Here is a 26,628-nt window from a genome sequence, read left to right on the forward strand (position 1 = left end):
GTTCTAATGAGATGGATGAAACTGGAGCCCATTATACAGAGTGAAGTAAGCCAGAAAAATAAAGACCAATAGAGTATACTAATACATATATATGGAATTTAAAAAGATGGTAATGATAATCCTATATGAAAAATAGAAAAAGAGACACAGATGTACAGAACAGACTTTTAGACTCTGTGGGAGAAGGTGAGGGTGGGATATTCAGAGAGAACAGCATTGAAATAAGTATTCTATCAAGGGTGAAACAGATCACCAGCCCAGGTTGGATGCATGAGATGGGTGCTCAGGGCTGGTGCACTGGGAAGACCCAGAAGGATGGAATGGAGAGGGAGGTGGGAGGGGGGGATTGGGATGGGGAAAACATGTAAATCCATGGCTTATTCATGTCAGTGTATGGCAAAAACCACTACAATATTGTAAAGTAATTAGCCTCCAAGTAATAAAAATAAATGGAAAAAAAAAAGAAGTCTGAATTAGAGGTGAGGTCCTAAGTGTATTACGAGGCATTTAAGCTGAGTGTCATGTATAAATGAACCAAAATAAACTAAACTAAAAATAACAGCTTAGTTTCTTCCAACAGCTAGAATTAGTTGACATAAATAGATACATAGGTGTTTCCTGATTTAGCATTCCTTGAATGTACTGTCATGCCTTCTATGAGTAATTTAACCTGAATGACTTTTAACATGATAGAGTCATTCATTCCACATTTTCTTCTTTTCTTACAACACCAGATTCACTTATTTCAAATCTATATCCTGGATTTAAAAGAAGAAGAGATGCTCTGAAAACAATTGAATCCAGAATTTCCAGCCTGATCTCAAGACAAATGTGTAGACCTTTCCAAGAGCCACTTCCTGAAACATTTCTCTAAGTGCTTAGGATTTCTAAACATACCTTGACAGGTTGTAAATCTCCAATAACAAGAAATGGGCTTAGATCAACATCTGGGTCTTTGGGGTAGATGTTTGTTTTGACATGGTGTTGGAAGTGCCGGTTATTCCACCATTTTGCAGATAGGCCCTGAGGAGAAGAGAACATTCATTAGCTGCAAGATTTCTCTCCTGAAATATCTTTCATTATCAGAGTTTTCCAAAACTAAAGAAAATCAACTGAAAATCATCTGAATATTCATTGGAAGGACTGAGGCTGAAGCTGAAGCTCCAGTACTGACCACCTGATGTGAAGAGCCAACTCACTGGAAAAGACCCTGATCCTGGGAAAGATTGAGGGCAGGAGGAAAAGGGGATGACAGAGGATGAGATGGCTGGATGGGCATCGCTGACTCAATGGATATGAGTTTGAACAAGCTCTGGGAGATGGTGAAGGACAGGGAAGCCTGCTGTGCTGTGCTCATGGGGTTGCAGTGAGTCAGACATGACTAGCGCCTGAATAGTAACAATCAGAGTTTTCTGCCTACATCTCCAAAGTTTAACTAGGATATGGATTCCTGGAACATGCCATCCCCCATTCCTGGGTCACAGAATGATTTATTGGCTAGAAGCTCTAAAAGCCTACCAGCAAACAATTATCCTATCCAGGAACACAAATTCCAGGCTAAAACAACTCCTGATAATGAAGAAGAATGAAACCGATTAAATGAAATGTCTTACCATCTTTCTTTTTTTTTTTTTTGGCCCAGCTTTTAAAAAGAAATATGAAATAGGTAGAGCAGAGAGTACAGTTCTTATTTTATCAATAAAGAAACCAGCTCTAAAACAAATTAGTTCGGGAGGGAAAATGGCCCCAGGGTTCCTACTTCAATAAATATTCTAAAGAGTCATGGATCTGAAGTCATCTCCTATGGGAGTTTGCCTCTGATTATCACATGTTCAAATTTCAATGATCTCATTAAATATAAATGAGAATAAAACTATTTTAGTTGATGCTGAGCTCATATCATTTCTGATTAGGTTGTTTGGGATTTTTTTTTTCTCTTTCAGTGAAAATCTGAAGGTTTTAACAGAGAAAAGGGTTTGGAAGCACATCAACTTAGTTGCATCCACGGGGTGTATAAATGCTTCTGTGTGGTTTGGGAAAATTATCTATCCTTGGATGTTTAATTTCATCTTCAGTAAATATAGTATAATATAATGACATTTACCTGCATGGGTTGTTTAAGGAGACATGAGATTCTGTATGTAGAATGCTGGCATTTTGAGATATTCAATTTCTCTTCCTTTCCCATATTTCATTAATCATTTATAGAAGAATAAGCAATAGTCATAGTTTTTATTGCATATCTGACATTTCTCAAAAATCTCAAATGTATATTTTAGATCTGCAGTGCTGAATAGAGTAACCATTACCTATGTGTGGCCACTGAGCACTTAATATGTGACCAGTCAAACTGAGGCAGGCTGTGTAAGTGTATAATACATACTAGATTCAAAGCCTCAGAATGAAAAAAGAAATGTAAGATATATTGATAATTTGTATATTTCTTCCACATAAAAGTGAAAATATTTGGAATATATGCAGGAGTGATAAAGTTGGAAGAGGGTGTTTGCCGTGAGCAGTGTGTTTTTGGCAAAATTGTTGGCCTTTGCCGTGCTTCATTCACTCCAGGGCCAAACTTGCCTGTTACTCCAGGTGTCTCTTGGTTTCCTACTTTTCCATTGAGTCCCCTATGATGAAAAGGGCATCTTTTTTTTGGTGTTAGTTTTGGAAGGTCTTGTAGATCTTCACAGAACCATTCAACTTCAGCTTCTTCAGCACTGATGTTTGGGGCATAGCCTTCGATTACTGTGATATTGAAGGGTTTGCCTTGGAAATGAACAGAGGTCATTCTTTCATTTTTGAGACTGCATCCAAGTACTGCATTTTGGACTCTTTTGTTGATTATGAGGGCTACTCCATTTCTTCTAAGGGATTTTTGCCCACAGTAGTAGATATAATGGTCACCTGAATTAAATTTGCCCATTCTGGTCCATTTTAGTTCACTGATTCCTACAATGTCAATGTTCACTCTTGTCATCTTCTGTTTGATCACTTCCAATTTGCCTTGATTCATCGACCTAACATTCTCGGTTTCTATGCAATATCACTCTCTATGGCATCAGAATTTACTTCCACCACCAGTCACATCCATAGCTCAGCATTGTTTTCACTTTGGCTCCATCTCTTCATTCTTGCTGGAGTTATTTCTCCACTCTTCTCCAGTAGCAGGTACCTACCGACCTGGGAGCTCATCTTTCACTGTCATATCTTTTTGCCATTTCATACTGTTCATGGGGTTATCAAGGCAAGAATACTGGAGTACAAAACGAAGCAGGGCAAAGGCTAGCAGAGTTAGCTAGACTTGGATTACTGTGATACTGAATGGTTTGCCTTGGAAATGAACAGAGATCATTCTGTCATTTGGATTCTCACCAAATCCTAGAACATCATAGAAAAGCTGAGATCCAGTTGAAGTCCTAATGTTAGAGATGAGAACACTGAGAGCCAGAGATGGAATCTGACTTGTTCGGGGTTGCACAGTGAGCGTTATCAGAGCCAGGGCTGAAACCGACTTTCATCAATCCTTGTCGTGTTTTCAGGTTTCCATCCCTCATCCCATTCCTCCATCCACTCCTTCATGCATTCCACAGATGCTTACGGAAGGCCTACTGCGTGTGAGGCACTCTGCTAGGCGCTGCATCTCAGGGGTGCATAGGACAGTGTGCCTGCCTCCTGGAGCACATGTGAGGGGGGTAAGGCCAACTGCCCCTGCTTTTTCCGGCAGTCTGGGTTTTGCAGCCCTCAACTCTTAAACAGAGCCATCTAACTTCCTGTGGTTTCTCTCTTTTGTTAAACATTTCTCTATTCTGCATCATCTTTTATTTATACATAGTCCTCCCAGGGCTAAAATGGTTTGCTGGATTCCCCTAGCCTCCCAGAAACACATGTCCAGACCCCTTCTAAGAATATCCCTACTCATGACTTTATAGGTATATCTCTTGAGAGGTGGTTCTTTAATGGTGTATCAGGGATTGGTCCAAATGTTTTATTGGCTAAGAAAAAAACAGAACTTCTTAATAAAAATAAACCTTTTCTTGTAAACATTTAAAAGTCTAATTTAACATATATGTTATAATGTTATGTGTACATTGTCAGTATATTTACATTTACTTGTGGGGTGTGTAGTAACATTTTTTGCTGATAAGTGTATGTAGAAACCACTGCTTAGTGAGATGACTTTCAGAATCCCATCATACTCCTGGAACATTCTGTACCTTGAGATGACCCATCACAAATTTTTGCATCAGGCGGTTCCACTTGGCCTTCTTAAATATGGATAGGTGTCCCATGTCATGCTGCAGAAATCCACCCTGAGCCTGGAAGAGACAGGGTTGCAGTCAGAGAAGTTGACAAAGAAAGAAGAAGCAGTAAGTGGGCCCGCTGGTGGGTTCAGGACCCCATGAGAACAGTGGCGATCTCTGTATCTGTCACACTTGCTGAGTGCTTTCCCGTCCCTGTACCTTTGCACAGGTGGCTCTCTAAGCCTAGAATGTTCTCTCTACTGTCAGAATCGTCCAGTGTGGACTGGAAGGAGGATGCCTTTGGAGTCAGGCTGACTAGGGCTCTGAACTGTCCTTTACCACTTTACAAGTTATACAACTCTTGCCAAGCTAGTCGGTGGCTCTGAGCTCAGTTCTTTGTCTGAGAAGCAGGGATTATAATATTATACCTTGCTCATTCAGCTGTCTTGCAGCCAAAATACATGTAAAATTCCTGATAATGCTAAGCGGTCAAATATTTGTTTCTTCCTTGATTCCAAAAGTTGCTTTTCAAAGAATAAAGCAAGTTGACTTTTCAAGAAAAAAATTAGCATATAAAATTTTGTAATTACCATTGATGTTAATTCTCCATGAAATCATCCCCAATTGCCTCAATTAGAATTAGATGCCTCTTTCTGCTCCAGCAGCACATGCTTGTTTCTTTCCCCTTCTGCCTTGTATCATGTCTAGATATTTAAATGACCGTCTCCTCTGTTGGATGACTGCTGCCCAAGTACAAGGTCAGGTGCGTTTCCCTTTGTGTCCACAATACAGTGTTGTGGGCATAGAAGGCCCTCTTCAAAGATCTGTGCTTCATTCAAAGGATTTATCAATTGCGCTGCTACACGCCAGTTGCTGATTGCCATTTCTGGCAGAATACTTGATCCTATTATCATGGGATAATAAATAGACTCTCTTCATAGATTGGTGTATTGATAAGTATTGGTGAAGTGAGGCTTTTGGCCAGGGTCTCAGGGAATTTTTAAAAAAAATACATACATATATATATATATATATATATATATATATAAAACTTCTTTTTAGTAGAATCTTTTATTATGGAACAGCATGTATAAATAGTGATATATATGTATATATATATACACACACATATAGGTATAAATTAGTGTGGGTCTTTGTTTCTTCATGGTGGCTAAGAGGGTAAAGAATCTGCCTGTAATGTGGGAGATTCGGATTTGATCCCTGGGTCAGGAAGATTCCCTGGTAAAGGGAATGCAACCTACTCCAGTATTCTTGCCTGAAGAAATCCATGGACAGAGGAGCCAGTTACAGTCCATGGGGTCTAAAAAAATTGGAGACAACTGAGCGATTAAAAAGAAAACAAAATAAGTTCACATATGTGCTTATAGTCTTTGTAAAATCATAAAACAACCATTAAAAATGTTGGTTGGATAACAAATGAAAGATATAGGTAAAGGTTACATGGCCCAGAACAGAACTCCAGTTACTGACATTGTGTGGATAATATTGGGCAACGGGTAGCAACTGCCAAGGATATTTACCACATGCCAGTCTCTGTGCTAGGTACTCTACAGAGTAACTTGTTTAGTTCTCCTCAGAATATTTTCATAAAAAAATCATTACCCCGTGTTACAGATGAGAGAACTGGGGCCCAGTGAGTTTTGATAACTTGCTGGTGTCAGACACTGATGAGTAGCTTGCCAGGAAGTGCCAGGAGGCCGCTGACACCAGTGTAAAGAGGGAAGAAAAAATTCTGAGGCTTCCCATAGAGCCACTGCCTGGGCTTAGGACACCTACTTACCTGAGCAACCGTGAGAAGACAAGAAATGAATATTGTGACAAGCCAGCCACTGCCAAAATGCCACACTATTACCCAAGCCAGGGCTTCCAAAATCAAGACCTGGGCGAGGTGAAGGAAGAAGAACCCCAGGTGGGCATTGAACAAATTCATGGTCTCTAATGTCTTCCGCAGTTCTTGGAAATCTTCCACCAACCGGGACTGTGAGATAAACATGCAAGAAAGGAATTACTTCCTTCAGTGGAGTGGGCGCACAGATGAACATAATTATTAATCTATTTTATCAATGTATGATACATTAATTTTATGAATAGACATTTATTTAATAAATATAATTAGGCATAATTTAAACAAAAAATGAAACCTTAAAAAATTAACAAAAAGCAAAATGCTAAAAACAAGTTATGATAAATTTTTTTTTTCCTGGAGAACAGACAGATGAGTAGTGATTTGTAAACTGTCCTCAAATTGTTATGGGACTTATAATTTACTTCTTTTTTGGGGGATGGGGGAGGTTCATTGAGCAGATACATAACTCTAACAATTCTCTTTTTAAAACTGATTAATTAAATTTTTTTTGATACAGATCATTTCATTTGAAGTGTTTATTGAATTTGTGGCAATATTGCTTTTATTTTATGTTTTATTTATTTTTTTGCTGTGAGGCATGTGAGATCGTGGTTCCCGGATGAGGGATCAAACCTGCACCCCGTGCATTGAAAGGAGAAGTCTTACCAGCTGGGCTGCCAGGGAAGACCCCCAAAAGAAGTTTTCTACTTTTCAAAACAAAGGTTTTATTGAGGTGTAGGTGATGAACAATGTTGCACTGGTGTCGGGTGTACAGCAAACGATATATACATACATATTGTTTCTTCAGAGTCTATTCCACTGTCGACCATTATGAGATATTGAATATAGATCCCTGCCAAACAGTAGGTCCTTGTTGTTTGTCTGTTTTATATGTAGAAGTGAGTATCTATTAATAATAGTTACCTTTTTAAATCAATGTGTTGTTTGATCTCTAATTATACTTTGGCGAACTTTGCTATCTATACAGATCTGTGTTACTTTCTATGTTATCAACTATTTACCATGTGCAAAAGATTCCTTTATGAAATATAGAGTTCACTTAGATTATCTCAAAGGATGAATTTCCTGTGAGATGCTCAGAAGCTCTACAGGAATGAGAAATTTGAAATAATAATAAAAAAGAGCTATGAACATAATCCTAGGAGCAAGAAAATTCATTTCAAATTCACTGATACAACTTTTAAATGATCCAGTGCCTTGGAAAGGTTTGGATGGGCTCATCTCTAGAGGTCCCATGAACATCAGAATTCTGGTGGCCACAGATAACTTTAATAAATCATACAGTGTGCTAGTCAACAAAAAAGTCTGAAATAGAGTACTAGGGTACAAAAATAAAAAATGAAAGATGATCTCTGTTCATTTCCAAGGGAAACCATTCAATATCAGAGTAATCCAAGTCTGTGCTCTGCTCACTAATGCTTAAGGAGCTGAAGTTGGATGGTTTTCTGAAGACTTACAAGACCTTCTAGAACTAATACCAAAAAAAGATGTCCTTTTCATCATCAGTTCAGTTCAGTCATTCAGTCGTGTCCAACACTTTGCAACCAAATGGACTGCTGCACTCTAGGCTTCCCTGTCCATCACCAACTCCTGGAGCTTACTCAAACTCATGTCCATTCAGGTGGTGATGCCATCCAACCATCTCATTCTCTGTCATCCCCTTCTCCTCCCACATTCAATCTACCCCAGCATCAGGGTCTTTTCAAATGAGTCAGTTCTTCACATCAGGTGGCCAAAGTATTGCAGTTTCAGCTTCAGCATCAGTCCTTCCAATGAAAATCAGGACTGATATCCTTTAGGATTAACTGGTTGGATCTCCTTGCTGTCTAAGGGACTCTCAAGAGTCTTCTCCAACATCATAGATCAAAAGCATCAATTCTTCAGCACTTATATTTCTTTCATCATAGGGGATTAGAATGCAAAAGTAGGAAGTTAAAAGGTACCTGGAGTAACAGGCAAGCATGGCCTTGGAGTACAAAATGAAGCTGGGCAGATGTTAACAGAGTTTTGCAAAGAGAATGCACTGGTCATAACAAACACCCTCTTCCAACAACATAATAGATGACTCTACACATGGACATCACCAGATCTTCAATACCAAAATCAGATTGATTATATTCTTTGCAGCCAAAGATAGAGAAGCTCTATATATCAGCAAAAACAAGACCAGGAGCTGATTATGGCTCGGATCATGAAATCTTTATTGCCAAATTCAGACTTAAATTGAAGAAAGTAGGGGAAACCACTAGGCCATTCAGGTATGACCTAAAGTAAATCCCTTGCAGTTATACAGTGGAAGTGAGAAATAGATTCAAGGTATAAGATCTGATATACAGTGCCTGAAGAACTATGGACAGAGGTTTATAACATTGTACTGGAGGTGGTGATCAAAATCATCCCCCCAGAAAATAAATGCAAAATGGCAAAGTGATGCCTGAGGGGGCCTTAGAAATAGCTGCGAAAAGAAGAGATGTGAAAGGCAAAGGAGAAAAAGAAAGATATACCCCTCTGAATGCAGAGTTCCAAAGAATAGCAAGGAGAGATAAGAAAGCCTTCCTCAGTGATCAATGCAAAGAAATATAGGACAACAATAGAATGGGAAAGACTGGAGACCTCTTCAAGAAAATTAGAGGTACCAAGGGAAATTTTCATACAAAGATGGGTATAATAAAGGACAGAAACCATATGAACCTAACAGAGCTGAAGATATCAGGAAGAGATGACAAGAATACACAGAAGAACTACACAAAAAAGATCTTAATGACCCAGATAACCATGATGTTATCTCACTCACCTAGAGCCAGACATGCTGGAGTGTGAAGTCAAGTGGGCCTTAGGAAGCGTCACTAACAACAAAGCTAGTGGAGGTGATGGAATTCCAGCAGAGTTGTTTCAAATCCTAAAAGATGATGCTGTGAAAATGCTGCACTTAATATGCCAGCAAACTTGGGAAACACAGCAGTGGCCACAGGACTTGAAAAATCAATTTTCATTCCAAACCCAAAGAAAGGCAATACCAAAGGATCTTCAAGCTTCTGCACAACTGCAGTCATTCCACATGCTAACAAAGTAGTGCTTAAAATTCTCCAAGCTAGGCTTCAACAGGAGGTGAACCGAGAACATCCAGATGTTCAAGTTGGGTTTAGAAGAGGCACAGGAACCAGCAATCAAATTGCTAACATCTGTTGGATCATAGAGAAAGCAAAGGAATTCCAAAAGACATCTACTTCTGCTTCACTGACTATGCTAAAGCCTTTGACCATGTGGATCACAACAAACTGTGGAAAATTCTTCAATAGCTGGGAATACCAGGCCACCTGACCTGCCTTCTGGGCAACCTGTATGCAGGCCAAGAAGCAACAGTTAGAACTGGACATGGAACAATGGAGTGATTCCAAATTGGGAAAGGAGTACATCAAGGCTGTGTGTTGTCACCCTGCTTATTTAACTTCTATGCAGAGTATATAATGAGAAATGTTGGGCTGGATGAAGCAGAAGCTGGAATCAAGATTGCCAGGAGAAATATCAATAACCTCAGATATGCAGGTGACACCACCCTTATGGCAGAAAGTGAAGAGGACCTAAAGAGCCTCTTGATGAAGGTGAAAAGGAGAGTGAAAAAGCTGGTTTAAAATGCAACTTTCAAAAATGAAGATAATCACAACTGGCCCCATGATTTCATGACAAACAGATGGGGTACACAATTAAAACAGTGAGAGTCTTTATTTCCTTGGGCTCCAAAATGATTGCAGATTGTGACTGCAGCCATGAAACTAAACTTTGCTTACTCCTTGGAAGAAAAGCAGTTACAAACCTAGACAGCATATTAAAAAGCAGAGACATTACTTCTCCAACAAATGTCTGTCTAGTCAAAGCTATGGTCTTTGTTGTAGTCATGTATGGATATGAGAACTGGACTATAAAGGAGTCGGAGCAGTGAAGAATTGATGCTTTTGAACCGTGGTGTTGGAGAAGACTCTTGAGAGTCCCTTGGACTGCAAGGAGATCCAACCCGTCTATCCTAAAGGAGATCAGTCCTGGGTGTTCTTGGAAGGACTGATGTTGAAGCTGAAGTTCCAATCCTTTGGCCACCTAATAGGAATAGCTGACTCATTGGAAAAGACCCTGATGCTGGGAAAGATTGAAGACAGGAGGAGAAGGGGATGGCAGAGAATGAGATGGCTGGATGGGCATCGCTGACTCAATGGATATGAGTTTGAACAAGCTCTGGGAGATGGTGAAGGACAGGGAAGCCTGCTGTGCTGCAGTCTATGAGGTCACAATGAGTCAGACACAATCTAGTGACTGAACAACAGCAACAGGGCATTTCCCTGATTTTACCATCACATTCACTAAAGTTCGCTGGGTCACTCAATCCCAGAAGAGTGGTTAATGTGAAGTCCTCCGCAAGTGATGGAAGCTGTACTTTAGCCTGTACTTCCTGACTTTCAGTTCTGTGCTCAAACAATAATTGTCTGCATACATATCTCTGGGTAATCACAGATGCACAAAGAAAATTCATATCAGATATTTACCCTCAGGGATCAGCACTGTTTTAGATAGTGAATAATTATAGCTTGGAGCCATGAATGGGATTTTCTTTTCCTTAGAGAAAATATTTAGGAAAAACAACTAAACTCTGCACTAGTTCCTCTTTTTAAACTAGGGCATCCTGCCCTAAATAATTCTGTAAATTTAGAGGCTTGTAAATTACTTGTGTGACTGTTGAGTTTATGATAATTACAATATCTAAAGGTTATTGGACATTTGCTTCATTCCAGACACTGTTCTAAGCACTTTAAATGCCTTTAATTCTTTCAGTAATCTCCCAAGAACACTTAGTGGTTGGTTCTATTGTTGCTATTTTACAGAGAGAGAAACTGAACCACAGACAGTTTTGGTAACTGGCCTAGACTCATATCCCACAGTCTGAAGCCCTTCAAAGTCAGGGTCCCAAGATGGATGGGCCATGGTAGAAAATTGTGACAAATGTGGTCAGAAGGGAGTGGCAAACCACTTCAGTACTCTTGTCTCAAGAATCCCATGAGCAGTATGAAAAGGCTAAAGCAATGATACTGAAAGATGAGCCCCCCAGGCAAATAGATATCCAATATGCTACTGGGGAAGAGTGGAGAAATAGCTCCAGAAAAAATATGAGAATAGGCCATGGCAGAAATGATGCACAGTTGTGGATGTGTTTAATGGCAAAAAAGTCCAATGATGTAAACAACGATATTGCATAGGACCTGGAAAGTTAGGTCCATGAATTAAGATAAACTGGACGTGGTCAAGCAGGAGATGGCAAGAGTGAACCTCAGCATTTTAGGAATCAGTGAACTACAGTGTATGGGAATGGGTGAATTTAATTCATATGACCATTGTATCTACTACTGTGGGCAAAAATCCCTTATGAGAAATGGAGTAGTCATCATAGTCAACAAAAGAGTCTAAAATGCAGTACTTGGATGCAGTCTCAAAAATGAGAGTATGATCTCTGTTCGACTCCAAGGCAAACCATTCAGTATCACAGTGATCCAAATCTATGCCCCGAACACTAATGCTAAAGAAGCTGAAGTTGAATGGTTCTCTGAAGACCTACCAGACCTTCTATGATTAACATTTAAAAAGAAAAAAAAAAAAAAAAAAGATGTTCTTTTCATGTTTGGGAACTGAAATGTAAAAGTAGGAAGTCAAGAGATACCTGCAGTAATAGGCAAGCTTGGCCTTGCAGTACAAAATGAAGCCAGGAAAAGGCTAACGAATTTTTGCCATGAGAATGCACTGGTCATAGCAAACACCCTCTTCCAACAACACAAGAGACAACTATATACATGGACATCACCAGATCAATACTGAATCAGTCACTACTGAAATCAGATTGATTATATTCTTTGCAGCCAAAGATGGAGAAGGTTTATACATCAGCAAAAACAAGACTGGGAGCTGATTATGACTCAGATCATGAACTCTTTATTGCAAAATTCAGACTTCGATTGAAGAAAGTAGGGGAAACCACTAGGCCATTGAGGTATGATGTAAAGTAAATCCCTTGTTGTTATACAGTGGAAATGAGAAATATGTTCAAGGGATAAGATCTGATAGAGTGCCTGAAGAACTATGGACAGAGGTTCGGAACATTGTACTCGAGGTGATGATCAAAATCATCCCCAAGGAAAAGAAATTCAAAAAGGCAAAATGGTATCTGAGGAGGCCTTACAGATAGCTGAGAAAAGAAGAGAAGTGAAAGGCAAAGGAGAAAAGGAAAGATATGCCCAACTGAATGCAGTTTCCCAGAGAATATCAAGTAGAGATATGAAAGTATTCTTATGTGACCAAACCAAAAAGTAGAGGAAAATGATAGAATGGAATAAACTAGAGATCTCTTCAACATAATTGGAGATGTCCAGGGAACATTTCATGCAAAGATGGGCACAATAAAGGACAGAAATGGTAAAGACCTAACAGAAAAGAAGATATTAAGAAGATGTGGCAAGAATAAATAGAATTATACAAAAAAGCTCTAATGATCCAGATAACCACGATGATATGGTCATTCACCTAGAGTCAGATTTTGGAGTGTGAAGTCAAGTGGGCCTTAGAAAGGATTGGAATGATCCATGCTAATGGAGGTGATTTTTTTTTTTTAAATATTGATTTTATTAATTCATTAAAAAATAACAGAATTAATGAAAATAAACCCATTACATGTTAACATAATTAACATATCTTTATGAAAAAATTTTAAACCAAGAAATAATATTGATAAAAATGGCATTTTATATCTTTGCATATCTTTTTAGCATCTAGCTTAGTAGACAACTTGATTTTTATATTTGATTCTGCATTTAATCTGTTACAATGTGCTATTTTGTTGAAGTGTTTAAATATAAAGTCTGGCTTTGCTCAGAGGCATAGTTGGAAAATGGAGAAATATTTTAATTGTTTTTTAGATAATTATAGGTGTGCTTGATATTACATTAAAACTTGACATGTGGAATAGGGAAGCATATCAATGAACTTTTCATATTTTATTACATGTAACTCATTTGGTCTAACTTTTTACCCATGCATGATTTTGTAACATCATACATTGCTCTCTGAAAAAAAATTAGGTCACTGAGTTATGCTGACCTTCCAAATGTTAGCACATTACATTCTATAATATAAAAGTTGGTGATTTAATGCTAATGGAGGTGGTGGAATTCCAGCTGAACTACTTCAAATCCCAAAAGATAATGCTATTATAATGCTACACTCGATGTGCCAGCAGATTTGGAAAACTCAGCAGTGGTCACAGGACTTGAAAAATCAATTATGATTCCAATCCCAAAGAAAGGCAATGCCAAAGAACATTCAAAGTACTACATAATTGCTCTCATTTCACATGCTAGCAAAGTAATGCTCAAAATCCTTCAAACTAGGCTTCAACAGTACATGAACTGAGAACTTCCAGATATACAAGTTGGATTTAGAAAAGGCAGAGGAACCAAAAATCAAATTACCAATATCTGTTGGATCATAGAAGAAGCAAGAGAATTCCAAAAAATAAAAAAAAAATCTGCTTCACTGACTACTCTAATATTCCTCTGCGTTTACTGTTTCTTCTGATCCTCTGTGAATCACAAGAAGCCATGAAAAATTCTTAATGAGATGGGAGTACTAGACCATCATACCTGCCTCCTGAGAAACCTGTATGCAGGCCAAGAAGCAACAGTTCGAACCAGACTTGGAACAATGGACTGGTTCAAAATTGGGAAAGGAGTACATCATGACTGTATATTATCACCCTGCTTATTTAATTTATATGCAGATTACATCATGTGAAATGCTGTGCTGAATGAAGCAGAAGCTGAATCAAGATTGCTGGGAGAAATATCAACAACTTAGGATAAGAAGATCATACCACTCTAATGGCAGAAAGTTAACAGGAACTAAAGAGTCTGTTGATGAAGGTGAAAGAGGAGGGTAAAAAATCTGGCTTCAAACTCAACATTCAAAAAATGAAGATCATGACATTCAGTCCAATCACTTCTTTCAAATAGATGGGGAGAAAATAGAAACAGTGACAGACTTTATTTTCTTGGTCTCCAAAAATCACTGCAGCTACTGACTGCAGCCATGAAATTAAAAGATGCTTCCTCCTTGGAAGAAAAGCAGTGAGAAACCTAGATAGCTTATTAAAAATCAGAGACGTTAATTTGCCAACAAAGGTCCATATAGTCAAAGTTATGCGTTTTCCAGTAGTCATATATGGATGTGAGAGTCAGACCAGAAAGAAGGATGAGCACCAAAGAATTGTTGCTTTTGAACTGTGGTGTTGTAGGCAAAACACTCTCCAACATGAATCACAGCAGGATCCTCTATGATCCACCTCCTAGAATATTGGAAATAAAAGCAAAAATAAACAAATGGGACCGAATGAAACTTAAAAGCTTTTACACAACAAAAGGAAACTATAAGCAAGGTGAAAAGACAGCCCTCAGATTGGGAGAAAATAATAGCAAATGAAGCAACAGCAAAGGATTAATCTAAAAAATATATAAGCAACCCCTGAAGCTCAATTCCAGAAAAATAAATGACCCAATCAAAAAATGGGCCAAAGAACTAAACAGACGTTTCTCCAAAGAAGACATACAGATGGCTAACAAACACATGAAAAGATGCTCAACATCACTCATTATCAGAGAAATGCAAATCAAAACCACAATGAGGTGCCATGACACGCCAGTCAGGATGGCTGCTATCCAAAAGTCTACAAGCAATAAATGCTGGAGAGGGTGTGGAGAAAATGGAACCCTCTTACACTGTTGGTGGCAATGCAAACTAGTACAGCCACTATGGAGAACAGTGTGGAGATTTCTTAAAAAACTGGAAATAGAACTGCCATATGACCCAGCAATACCACTTCTGGGCATACACACCGAGGAAACCAGATCTGAAAGAGATACGTGCACCCCAATGTTCATCGCAGCACTGTTTATCATAGCCAGGACATGGAAGCAACCTAGATGCCAATCAGCAGACGAATGGATAAGGAAGTCGTGGTACATATACACCATGGAATAGTACTCAGCCATTACAAAGAATTCATTTGAATCAGTTCTAATGAGATGGATGAAACTGGAGCACATTATACAGAGTGAAGTAAGCCAGAAAGATAAAGAACATTACAGGATACTAACACATATATATGGAATTTAGAAAGATGGTAATGATAATCCTATATGCAAAACAGAAAAAGAGACACAGATGTACAGAACAGAATTTTGGACTCTGTGGGAGAAGGCAAGGGTGGGGTGTTTCAAGAGAACAGCATTGAAAAATGTATATTATCTATAGTGAAACAGATCACCAGCCCAGGTTGGATGCATAAGACAAGTGCTCAGGCCTCGTGCACTGGGAAGACCCAGAGGGATCAGGTAGAGAGGGAGGGGGGAGGCGGGGTTGGGATGGGGAATACATATAACTCCATGGCTGATTCATGTCAATGTATGACAAAACCCACTACAATATTGTAAAGTAATTAACCTCCAACTAATAAAAATAAATGAAAAAAAATAAATAAATGACTGATGGTTAAGCTGAAGCTCCAATACACTGGCCACCTGATGGAAGAACCAACTCATTGGAAAAAACCCTGGTGCCTGGAAAGGTTGAGGGCAGGAAGAGCAGAGGGAGAGAGGATGAGATGGTTGGATGGCATCATGGACTCAATGGACATGAGTTCGAGCAAACTCTGGGAGATAGTGAGGGAACATGGAGGCCTGGCGTGCTGCAGTTCGCAGGGCCTCAGAGTCAGACGTGACTTACTGACCGAACAACAGCATCTTGGCTCCTACACCTCGTCACAGGAACCTGGCTCTGTGTCCAGGCTGTCTGCCTGAGGACGCACTCATCTCAATACAGTGCGTTGCTTCCTGACACAGAGCCTTGAGGGATGCACATGGGCCTAAGGAGTCAGCTTAAGTATTCCTCTTCATCCTGCATGTAACCAGTCCTGTCTCCTCAGATTCCTTCTATCCCCTTGAGTATGTTTCTTCATTTCTTAAAGTGGAATATACTTTTTTCTTTCTGCCTCACAGTGATATCTGAATCACTACTTTGTACAAAATATTTCAAAAGAATGGTACAATTGTAAGCTGTTTTAAAACATGAAGTGCAAAAAAAAAAAAAATGAAGTCCTTAATATTAGCTAAAATCCCTTTAAGCTTTATGTGCAACCATTCTAGTGAATTCTAGCTTTATGGAGGCCCTGCCCTTTGAAGACAGTTTTTCAGTCAACCAAATTCTTGGTGAAAGAAAAGGGGTGCTTTTCATGGGATATATCCAAAGGTTTGGAGCCAGAAAGAGGCAAACTGGAGTTCCTGTTCTTTGCTTTTCAGAAGGTAGTTTATTCTCCTGGAACTGTAATTTCTCCAATTGTAAAAAGAACTATAGTTAGGATATAGTCACATCATTGATTCAATAGCTATTTATGGAATTCCTACTACAAGTCCAATCCTGTGCTGATAGGTACTGAGGACTCAGGGATGAGCAAAATTGACATAGTCTCTGCTCTCATGGAAACTGGTTTAACAGGGAAAATGAAACAATTATAAGCAGACATGGAAAAAGAAAAGTTATGTGTAAGTTGCGTGGCAAGAAGTAGGTAGTTAGAAACATGGAATTACTGTTTGGCACAGGGCCAAGCATTTCATTCATTTGTTTCTCAGAGGTTTAAGAATTCTGAGGATCTCAGGAGGATGACATTATTTTGAAATATTTGGAATCCACTCATTTATGCTATTGCAGGCCCTCCCAGGCAGGATGGCTGGTTTCCCACAGAAAATGATAAGTTGGCCCTGAAATATACCTCGTCCCCATCCCTCTGCATACTCTTCAGTCCTGAGACCTCACTCACATTTTTGTTTCTCTCCTGATTGGGCTCTTCTGGAGCAAGCTCTCCAATGAGCAGTGGTTTAAGGTACAACTGCACAATGTCAGGGTCTGGATGCATGGCTCTGAAGACGTCCTGTGAATCAGAGAGAACTGTTAGAGACTTAAGAAAGGCATGCTTACACAGATATCTCCCCTTTGTTATTTCATTCTGTACCGACCTTAGGAATCAGCACAGGCTATGTTATAGAGCATTTACTTCTAACTCTAGGTTGACATTTATCCTTGAAATTCCTCTACAAAAGTCTCACAATGGTGATCGACCCACTGAGTGCATGGCTTACTAGGCAAGTCCTGGGTAGAAACTTGATCCCCAAGCATTGGAAGAGATCATTGTTTATTTTATTTTATTTTTATTTTTTTTCCATTTATTTTTATTAGTTGGAGGCTAATTACTTTACATTATTGTAGTGGTTTTTGTCATACATTGAAATGAATTAGCCATGGATTTACATGTATTCCCCATCCCGGTCCCCCCTCCCACCTCCCTCTCCACCCGATCCCTCTGGGTCTTCCCAGTGCACCAGGCCCGAGCACTTGTCTCATGCACCCAACCTGGACTGGTGGTCTGTTTCACCCTAGATAATATACATGTTTCGACGCTGTTCTCTTGAAACATCCCACCCTCGCCTTCTCCCAGAGTCCACAAGTCTGTTCTATACATCTGAGTCTCTTTTTCTGTTTTGCATATAGGGTTATCATTACCATCTTTCTAAATTCCATATATATGTGTTAGTATACTGTATGGTCTTTATCTTTCTGGCTTACTTCACTCTGTATAATGGGCTCCAGTTTCATCCATCTCATTAGAACTGATTCAAATGAATTCTTTGTAATGGCTGAGTAATATTCCATGGTGTATATGTACCACAGCTTCCTCATCCATTCGTCTGCTGATGGGCATCTAGGTTGCTTCCATGTCCTGGCTATTATAAACAGTGCTGTGATGAACATTGGGGTGCACGTGTCTCTTTCAGATCTGGTTTCCTCGGTGTGTATGCCCAGAAGTGGTATTGCTGGGTCATATGGCAGTTCTATTTCCAGCTTTTAAAGAAATCGCCACACTGTTTTCCATAGCGGCTGTACTAGTTTGCATTCCCACCAACAGTGTAAGAGGGTTCCCTTTTCTCCACACCCTCTCCAGCATTTATTGCTTGTAGACTTTTGGATAGCAGCCATCCTGACTGGCGTGTCATGGCACCTCATTGTGGTTTTGATTTGCATTTCTCTGATAATGAGTGATGTTGAGCATCTTTTCATGTGTTTGTTAGCCATCTGTATGTCTTCTTTGGAGAAATGTCTGTTTAGTTCTTTGGCCCATTTTTTGATTGGGTCGTTTATTTTTTTGGAGTTGACCTGGAGGAGTTGCTTGTATATTTTTGAGATTAATCCTTTGTCTATTGCTTCGTTTGCTATTATTTTCTCCCAATCTGAGGGCTGTCTTTTCACATTGCTTATAGTTTCCTTTGTTGTGTAAAAGCTTTTAAGTTTCATTCGGTCCCATTTGTTTATTTTTGCTTTTGTTTCTAATATTCTGGGATGTGTGTTATAGGGAATCCTGCTGTGCTTTATGTCGGAGAGTGTTTTGCCTATGTTCTCCTCTAGGAGTTTTATAGTTTCTGCTCTTACATTTAGATCTTTAATCCATTTTGAGTTTATTTTTGTGTATGCTGTTAGAAAGTGTGCTAATTTCATTCTTTTACAGGTGGTTGACCAGTTTTCCCAGCACCACTTGTTAAGGAGATTGTCTTTTTTCCATTGTATATCCTTGCCTCCTTTGTTGAAGATAAGGTGACCATAGGTTCGTGGATTTATCTCTGGGCTTTCTCTTCTGTTCCATTGATCTATATTTCTGTCTTTGTGCCAGTACCATACTGTCTTGATGACTGTGGCTTTGTAGTAGAGCCTGAAGTCAGGCAGGTTGATTCCTCCAATTCCATTCTTCTTTCTCAAGGTTACTTTGGCTATTCGAGGTTTTTTGTATTTCCATACAAATTGTGAAATTATTTGTTCTAGTTCTGTGAAAAATACCGTTGGTAGTTTGATAGGGATTGCATTGAATCTATAGTTTGCTTTGGGTAGTATAGCCATTTTGACAGTATTGATTCTTCCAATCCATGAACAAGGTATATTTCTCCATCTGTTTGTGTCCTCTTTGATTTCTTTCATCAGTGTTTTATAGTTTTCTATGTATAGGTCTTTTGTTTCTTTAGTAGATATACTCCTAAGTATTTTATTCTTTTTGTTGCAATGGTGAATGGTATTGTTTCCTTAATTTCTCTGTTTTCTCATTGTTAGTGTATAGGAATGCAAGAGATTTCTGTGTGTTAATTTTATATCCTGCAACTTTACTGTATTTGTTGATTAGCTCTAGTAATTTTCTGGTAGTCTTTAGGGTTTTCTATGTAGAGGATCATGTCATCTGCAAACAGAGAGAGTTTCACTTCTTCTTTTCCTATCTGGATTTCTTTTACTTCTTTTTCTGCCCTGATTGCTGTGGCCAACACTTCCAAAACTATGTTGAATAGTAGTGGTGAGAGTGGGCACCCTTGTCTTATTCCTGATTTCAGGGGAAATGCTTTCAATTTTTCACCATTGAGGGTAATGCTTGCTGTGGGTTTGTCATATATAACTTTTATTATGTTGAGTTATGTTCCTTCTATTCCTGCTTTCTGGAGAGTTTTAATCATAAATGGATGTTGAATTTTGTCAAAGGCTTTCTCTGCATCTATTGAGATAATCATATTGTTTTTATTTTTCAATTTGTTAATGTGGTGTATTACATTGATTGATTTGCAGATATTAAAGAATCCTTGCATTCCTGGGATAAAGCCCACTTGGTCATGGTGTATGATTTTTTTAATATGTTGTTGGATTCTGTTTGCTAGAATTTTGTTAAGGATTTTTGCATCTATGTTCATCAGTGATATTGGCCTGTAGTTTTCTTTTTTTGTGGCATCTATGTCTGGTTTTGGAATTAGGGTGATGGTAGCCTCATAGAATGAGTTTGGAAGTTTGCCTTCTTCTGCAATTTTCTGGAAGAGTTTGAGTAAGATAGGTGTTAGCTCTTCTCTAAATTTTTGGTAGAATTCAGCTGTGAAGCCATCTGGTCCTGGGCTTTTGTTTGCTGGAAGATTTCTGATTACAGTTTCGATTTCCTTGCTTGTGATGGGTTTGTTGAGATCTTCTATTTCTTCCTGGTTCAGTTTTGGAAAGTTATACTTCTCTAAGAACTTGTCCATTTCTTCCAAGTTGTCCATTTTATTGGCATAGAGCTGCTGGTAGTAGTCTCTTATGATCCTTTGTATTTCAGTCTTATCTGCTGTGATCTCTCCATTTTCGTTTCTAATTTTGTTAATTTGGTTCTTCTCCCTTTGTTTCTTAATGAGTCTTGCTAATGGTTTGTCAATTTTGTTTATTTTTTCAAAGAACCAGCTTTTAGCTTTGTTGATTTTTGCTATGGTCTCTTTAGTTTCTTTTGCATTTATTTCTGCCCTATTTTTTAAGATTTCTTTCCTTCTACTAACCCTGGGGTTCTTCATTTCTTCCTTCTCTAGTTGCTTTAGGTGTAGAGTTAGGTTATTTATTTGACTTTTTTCTTGTTTCTTGAGGTAAGCCTGTAATGCTATGAATCTTCCCCTTAGCACTGCTTTTACAGTGTCCCATAGGTTTGGGGTTGTTGTGTTATCATTTTCATTCATTTCTATGCATATTTTGATTTCTTTTTTGATTTCTTCTATGATTTGTTGGTTATTCAGAAGCGTGTTATTTAGCCTCTATATGTTTGAATTTTTAATAATTTTTTTCCTGTAATTGAGATCTAATCTTACTGCACTGTGGTCAGAACAGACGACTGGAATGATTTCAGTTTTTTTTAATTTACCAAGACTAGATTTATGGCCCAGGATGTGATCTATTCTGGAGAAGGTTCCGTGTGCACTTGAGAAAAAGGTGAAGTTGATTGTTTTGGGGTGAAACGTCCTATAGATGTCAATTAGGTCTAGCTGGTCCATTGAGTCCTTTAAAGTTTGTGTTTCCTTGTTCATTTTCTGTTTAGTTGATCTATCCATAATTGTGAGTAGGGTATTAAAGTCTCCCACTATTATTGTGTTACTATTAATTTCCTCTTTCATACTCGTTAGCGTTTGCCTTACATATTGCGGTGCTCCTATGTTGGGTGCATATATATTTATAATTGTTATATCTTCTTCTTGGATTGATCCTTTGATGATTATGTAGTGTCCATCTTTGTCTCTTTTCACAGCCTTTATTTGAAAGTCTATTTTATCTGATATGAGTATTGCGACTCCTGCTTTCTTTTGGTCTCCGTTTGCCGGGAATATTTTTTTCCAGCCCTTCACTTTTAGTCTGTATGTGTCCTTTGTTTTGAGGCGGGTCTCTTGTAGACAGCATATATAGGGGTCTTGCTTTTTTATCCACTCAGCCAGCCTTTGTCTTTTGGTTGGGGCATTCAACCCATTTACATTTAAGGTAATTATTGATAGGTATGGTCCTGTTGCTATTTATTTTGTTGTTTGGGGTTCGCGTTTATACCACCTTTCTGTGTTTCCTGTCTAGAGAAGATCCTTTAGTATTTGTTGAAGGGCTGGTTTGGTGGTGCTGAATTCTCTCAGCTTTTGCTTGTCTGTAAAGCTTTTGAGTTCTCCTTCATATCTGAATGAGATCCTTGCTGGGTACAGTAATCTAGGTTGTAGGTTATTCTCTTTCATTACTTTAAGTATGTCCTGCCATTCCCTTCTGGCCTGAAGGGTTTCTATTAATAGATCAGCTGTTATCCTTATTGGAATCCCTTTGTGTGTTATTTGTTGTTTCTCCCTTGCTGCTTTTAATATTTGTTCTTTGTGTTTGATCTTTGTTAATTTGACTAATGTGTGTCTTGGGGTGTTTCGCCTTGGGTTTATCCTGTTTGGGACTCTCTGGGTTTCTTGGACTTGGGTGGCTATTTCCTTCCCCATTTTAGGGGAGTTTTCAGCTATTATCTTCTCGAGTAACTTCTCATGGCCTTTCTTTTTGTCTTCTTCTTCTGGGACTCCTATGATTCGAATGTTGGGGCATATCACATTGTCCCAGAGGTCCCTGAGGTTGTCCTCATTTCTTTTGATTCTTTTTTCTTTTTTCCTCTCTGCTTCATTTATTTCCACCATTTTATCTTCTAACTCACTTATCCTATCTTCTGTCTCTGTTATTCTACTCATGGTTCCCTCCAGAGTGTTTTTGATCTCATTTATTTCATTATTAATTTTTAATTGACTCTTTTTTATTTCTTCTAGGTCCTTGTTAAACATTTCTTGCATCTTCTCAATCTTTGTCTCCAGTTATTTATTTGTAACTCCATTTTGTTTTCAAGATTTTGGATCATTTTAATTACCATTATTCTAAATTCTTTTTCAGGTAGATTCCCTAGTTCCTCCTCTTTTGTTTGACTTGGTGGGCTTTTTTCATGTTCCTTTACCTGTTGGGTGTTTCTCTGCCTTTTCATCTTGTTTAGATTGCTGTGTCTGGAGTGGGCTTTCTGTATTCTTGTGGTCTGTGGTTCCTTTTTATTGTGGAGGTTTTACCCAGTGGGTGGGGTTAGACGATTGGTTTGTCAAGGTTTCCTGGTTAGGAAAGCTTGTGTCAGCGTTTTGGTGCGTGGAATTGGATTTCTTCTCTCTGGAGGGCAATGGAGTGTCCAGTAATGAGTTTTGCGATGGGTCTATGTGTTAGGTGTGACTTTTGACAGCCTGTACGTTGACACTCAGGTCTATGTTCCTGCGTTGCTAAAGAATTTGCATGGTATGTCTTGTACTGGAGCTTATTGGCTCTTGGGTGGTGGTTGGTTTTGGTGTAGGTATGGAAGCTTTTGGATGGTTTCTTATTCCTTAATGTTCCGTGTGGTCAGGAGTTTTCTGGTTTTCTCAGGTTTTGGGCTTAAGTCTCCTGCCTCTGGATTTCAGTTTTATTTTTCCAATAGTCTCAAGACTTCTCCAACTATACAGCAGTGATAATAAAACTTCTAGGTTAATGGTGAAAAGATTCTCCACCTTGAGAGACAACCAGAGAGGTTCACAGAGTTACATGAAGAATAGGAGAGGGAGGAAGGAGATAGAGGTGAGCAGGAGGAGAAAAAGAGGACTCAAGAGGAGAGAGACAAATCTACGCAGTTATCTGTTCACAAAGTGTTCTCTGTAGCCCAGACACCCACAAAGATTCACAGAGTTGGATTGGGAAGAGAAGGGGAAAGGAGGAAATAGAAGTGTTCTGAGGTAGAAAACAGAGAGTCAAAAGTGGGAGAGTAATCACCACACTCCTGAATAGAAATGAGAACTGAATATTGGATTCTTAAATGTCCAAAATTTATATCACATACTGAAAAACAAAGATTAAAAATCTAGTGTAGAGGTTAGACTCCTTGAAATACAATATTTAAAAACAAAAACAAAAACACACAAAAATTTAGAAATGTATATGAAGTTTGGTTTAAAAATAGGGTTTCTCTCTCTCTCTCTCTTTTTTTTTTTGACAAGGTTATAGTGAAATGAAAATGAAAATTAAGGAATAATAGAAGAGTATTAGAGGACTTTAAAAGGAAATAGTAGAGAAAAACAGGAAAAAGAAAAAAAAAATTTTTTTTTCCTCTAATTAAAAAAAATCGTAAATATATATGAAAATGAAAGTTGAGGAGTAATGGAGTAATAGGGATTTTTAAAAGAAAATAAAAGAGAAAAAATAAAAAATAACAAAAAAGGAAAGAAAAAAAATTTTTTTTTAATTAAAAATATATATATACATGTATATCTAGGAATTTCTCTGGAGTTGTTGCGGTCAGTGTACGTTCAGTTCAATTTCAGATAGCTCCTCTTTCCAGCTTACACTTCTCGATATCTATAGGCCCCTTCAGGTGTAGTCTTTGTTACCTTCAGGGATTTTAATCTGTTGCACCGGTCCTTTCTGAAGCGGTTCCCTTTGTTTATTTGGCTTCTGTTTGCCGTCTCTTCGGTGTCTAATTTCTGCCCTGACACAGACGGGCGGAGGTGATCGCTAGTTCAGTTCAGTCCTGCTACGGGGAGGGCGGGGCGCTGCAGACAGATACCGCTCTGTGTGGATAGCACTCACCGTGTTCCGGCCACACTGGGTTTGCCCCGCTCACGGGTGTCAGTGCTTTCGCCGTCTACACTGCTCAGGCTCCTGGCTGCTCTATATGGAGCGGGCCCTGCATTGAGTGCGGTTCCAGTTTTCGGGTACTCCACAAAAGCGCAGATTCGGTTGCGCCTGCGTTTTGTGCTTTCCCCAGCCTGAGCGGTTCAGGCAGCCAGAGGCTTGGGCGTACTCTCCCCGGGTGCAGCGCGCCTTTTCCCTCCGCGGTGAGCGGCCCAGGCAGCCAGAGGCTTGGGCGCACTCTCCCTGGATGCGGCGTGCCTTTTCCCTCCATGGCGAGCGGCCCAGGCAGCCAGAGGCTTGGGCGCAATCTCCCCGGGTACAGGGCGGTTTTTCCCTCCGCAGCCCCAGCACCCACCGCCAGTCGGGTCTCAGGAAGTCTTTAGATAGGAACCGGGGGGCCTGTTTGCAGTGTGGGAGGGGGTGGCTTCTCAGGGGCTGAGTTTGCCCTTTTCCCCTCCCCCCTGCCTCCTACCTCCAGCAGGGATGGGCCGGCTCTTCTCTGGAGATTCTCAGTCTCTTTGTTTTGCGAACTGCCGGCAGTGTGTTCGGGCCGGTTAATTTTGACCCTTGCTATCCCACAGTTTAAAAAAGCTCCCTCCGATTGCTCTCAGGGTCTTCGGGCCGGTCCTTACACTAAGCAATGCCGCCCGTTCCTCACCCTAAGCAATGCTGCCCGCTCCTCTCCGTTCCACCCCCGCTTGTTGCTGGCTCCTGGTAAATTCCTAGATAGACTGAGAGAAGCCCTTCGCAGATTCACTGAGATTGATCCCAAAAGTGAAGAGGGGAAAGTGATCTTAAAGGATAGATTTCTCACTCAGTCGGCTCCAAATATTCGCCGTAAGTTATCAAAACGGGCGCACGGACCAAATCAATCTTTAGGTAATCTGTTACAACTGGCTCAGACAGTCTATTATGGAAGAGAATATGAGGAAAAGAAAGAAAGGCAGAGAAAGATGAAGGAAAAGGCAGAAGCTCTCGCAATGGCTATGAAAACCGTTCTTAAACAGCCTGAGAAAAATGCCCAGAGGGACCCAGGTGAAAAGGGATGGGCTTGCTATTGCTGTGGAAAGGAGGGGCATCTCAAGCGAGATTGCCCTCAGGCATCTAAGCCGCCCCCGGCTCCATGTCCGGTGTGCAAGGGACCACACTGGAGGAGAGACTGCCCCCAGAGGCGTAGGTCTCAGGGGTCTGACTCTCAAGACCATCAGGACTGAAGGTGCCCGGGGGTCCCCACACAAGCTCCCGTCCTAATTACACCTGAGGAGCCCCGGGTATTGATAACGGTGGGAGGCCAATCCGTCAATTTCCTTTTAAATACTGGGGCAACTTACTCCGTGCTTAATGAAGCCCCTGGTGCACTTTCTTCCCGATCTGCTTCCGTAATGGGACTGTCTAGACGAGCCAAAAGGTATTACTTCAGTTATTCTTTATCGTGCAACTGGGATTCTGTGTTATTTTCACACGAGTTTCTTATCGTGCCAGAATCACCCTCACCCCTTTGGGGGGGGGGGATATACTGAGCAAGGTCCATGCCTCTGTTTTCATGAATATGGAGCCCTCCCTTTCTCTCCCTTTAGTTGAACAAAATGTGAATCTTAGAGTATGGGCTGATGGAAAATCTGTGGGTCGAGCACAAAATGCTATTCCTGTAGTTGTCAAGCTCAAAGACCCACACTTATTCCCACATAAGAAGCAGTATCCACTGAAACCTGAGGTTAAGGAAGGGTTAAAACCTATCATTGAGAATTTAACAGAGCAGGGACTGTTAGTTCCCTGTAACAGTCCATGCAACACTCCTATTTTGGGTATAAAGAAATCAAACGGTAAATGCAGATTAGTTCAAGATTTACAAATAATAAATGAGGCTGTGGTTCCTTTACACCCCGTGGTGACTAATCCTTACACTCTATTGTCTGAAATTCCTGAACGAGCCAAATATTTCTCAGTAATTGATTTGAAAGATGCCTTCTATTCAGTGCCTTTGGCAGAGGAAAGTCACTTTCTATTTGCCTTTGAAGACCCCAGGCAGCCAGCTTCTCAGTTAACCTGGACAGTTTTGCACCAGGGATTTCGTGACAGTCCTCACTTATTTGGACAAAGTTTGTCACGGGATCTATAAAACTTTAATAGCTCTGGAGCGGTAGTGTTACAATATGCAGATGATATTTTGCTCTGTGCTGAGACAGAGGAAGCTTGTTCACGAGCCTCAGAAGATTTCTTAAACTTTCTGGCAGGCTGTGGTTACAAGGCATCAAGAGAAAAGGCTCAGCTTTGTCAACAATCTGTTAGATATCTGGGCCTAATCATATCAGAAGGGACTAGGGCCATAGGTCCTGAGCGAATTAAACCTATACTAAATCATCCCCTACCTATGACTTTAAGGCAATTGAGAAGATTTTTGGG

General features: G+C 39.7%; 2 protein-coding genes across 6 annotated transcripts in view; one reads left to right on the forward strand and one right to left on the reverse strand.

Annotated features, from left to right (window-relative positions):
- LOC110122474 (fatty acid desaturase 2-like protein FADS2B) overlaps positions 1–26,628 on the reverse strand; it is a 53,309-nt gene that overhangs the window by 14,045 nt on the left and 12,636 nt on the right. For both annotated transcript variants that reach the window (XM_070472932.1, XM_070472931.1), the window contains exons 2-5: positions 17,030–17,140; positions 6,043–6,240; positions 4,215–4,316; positions 898–1,023 (exon numbers count right to left, since the gene is read on the reverse strand). In XM_070472932.1, the coding sequence (XP_070329033.1) occupies positions 898–1,023; positions 4,215–4,316; positions 6,043–6,240; positions 17,030–17,140 (537 nt within the window). The remainder of the gene's footprint in view (positions 1–897; positions 1,024–4,214; positions 4,317–6,042; positions 6,241–17,029; positions 17,141–26,628) is intronic.
- LOC110144557 (olfactory receptor 5J3-like) overlaps positions 1–26,628 on the forward strand; it is a 141,163-nt gene that overhangs the window by 8,166 nt on the left and 106,369 nt on the right. The window contains exon 3 of one of the 4 annotated variants that reach the window (XR_011489850.1): positions 735–12,601. The exons of the other annotated variants lie outside the window; for them this stretch is intronic. The gene's annotated coding sequence lies outside the window, so the exon portion shown is untranslated. Of the gene's footprint in view, positions 1–734; positions 12,602–26,628 lie in introns of those variants that run through there. 4 annotated transcript variants of the gene reach the window in all.

Source organism: Odocoileus virginianus, chromosome 10 (genome assembly GCF_023699985.2).
Source record: "Odocoileus virginianus isolate 20LAN1187 ecotype Illinois chromosome 10, Ovbor_1.2, whole genome shotgun sequence".
Taxonomy (NCBI): Eukaryota; Metazoa; Chordata; class Mammalia; order Artiodactyla; family Cervidae; genus Odocoileus; species Odocoileus virginianus.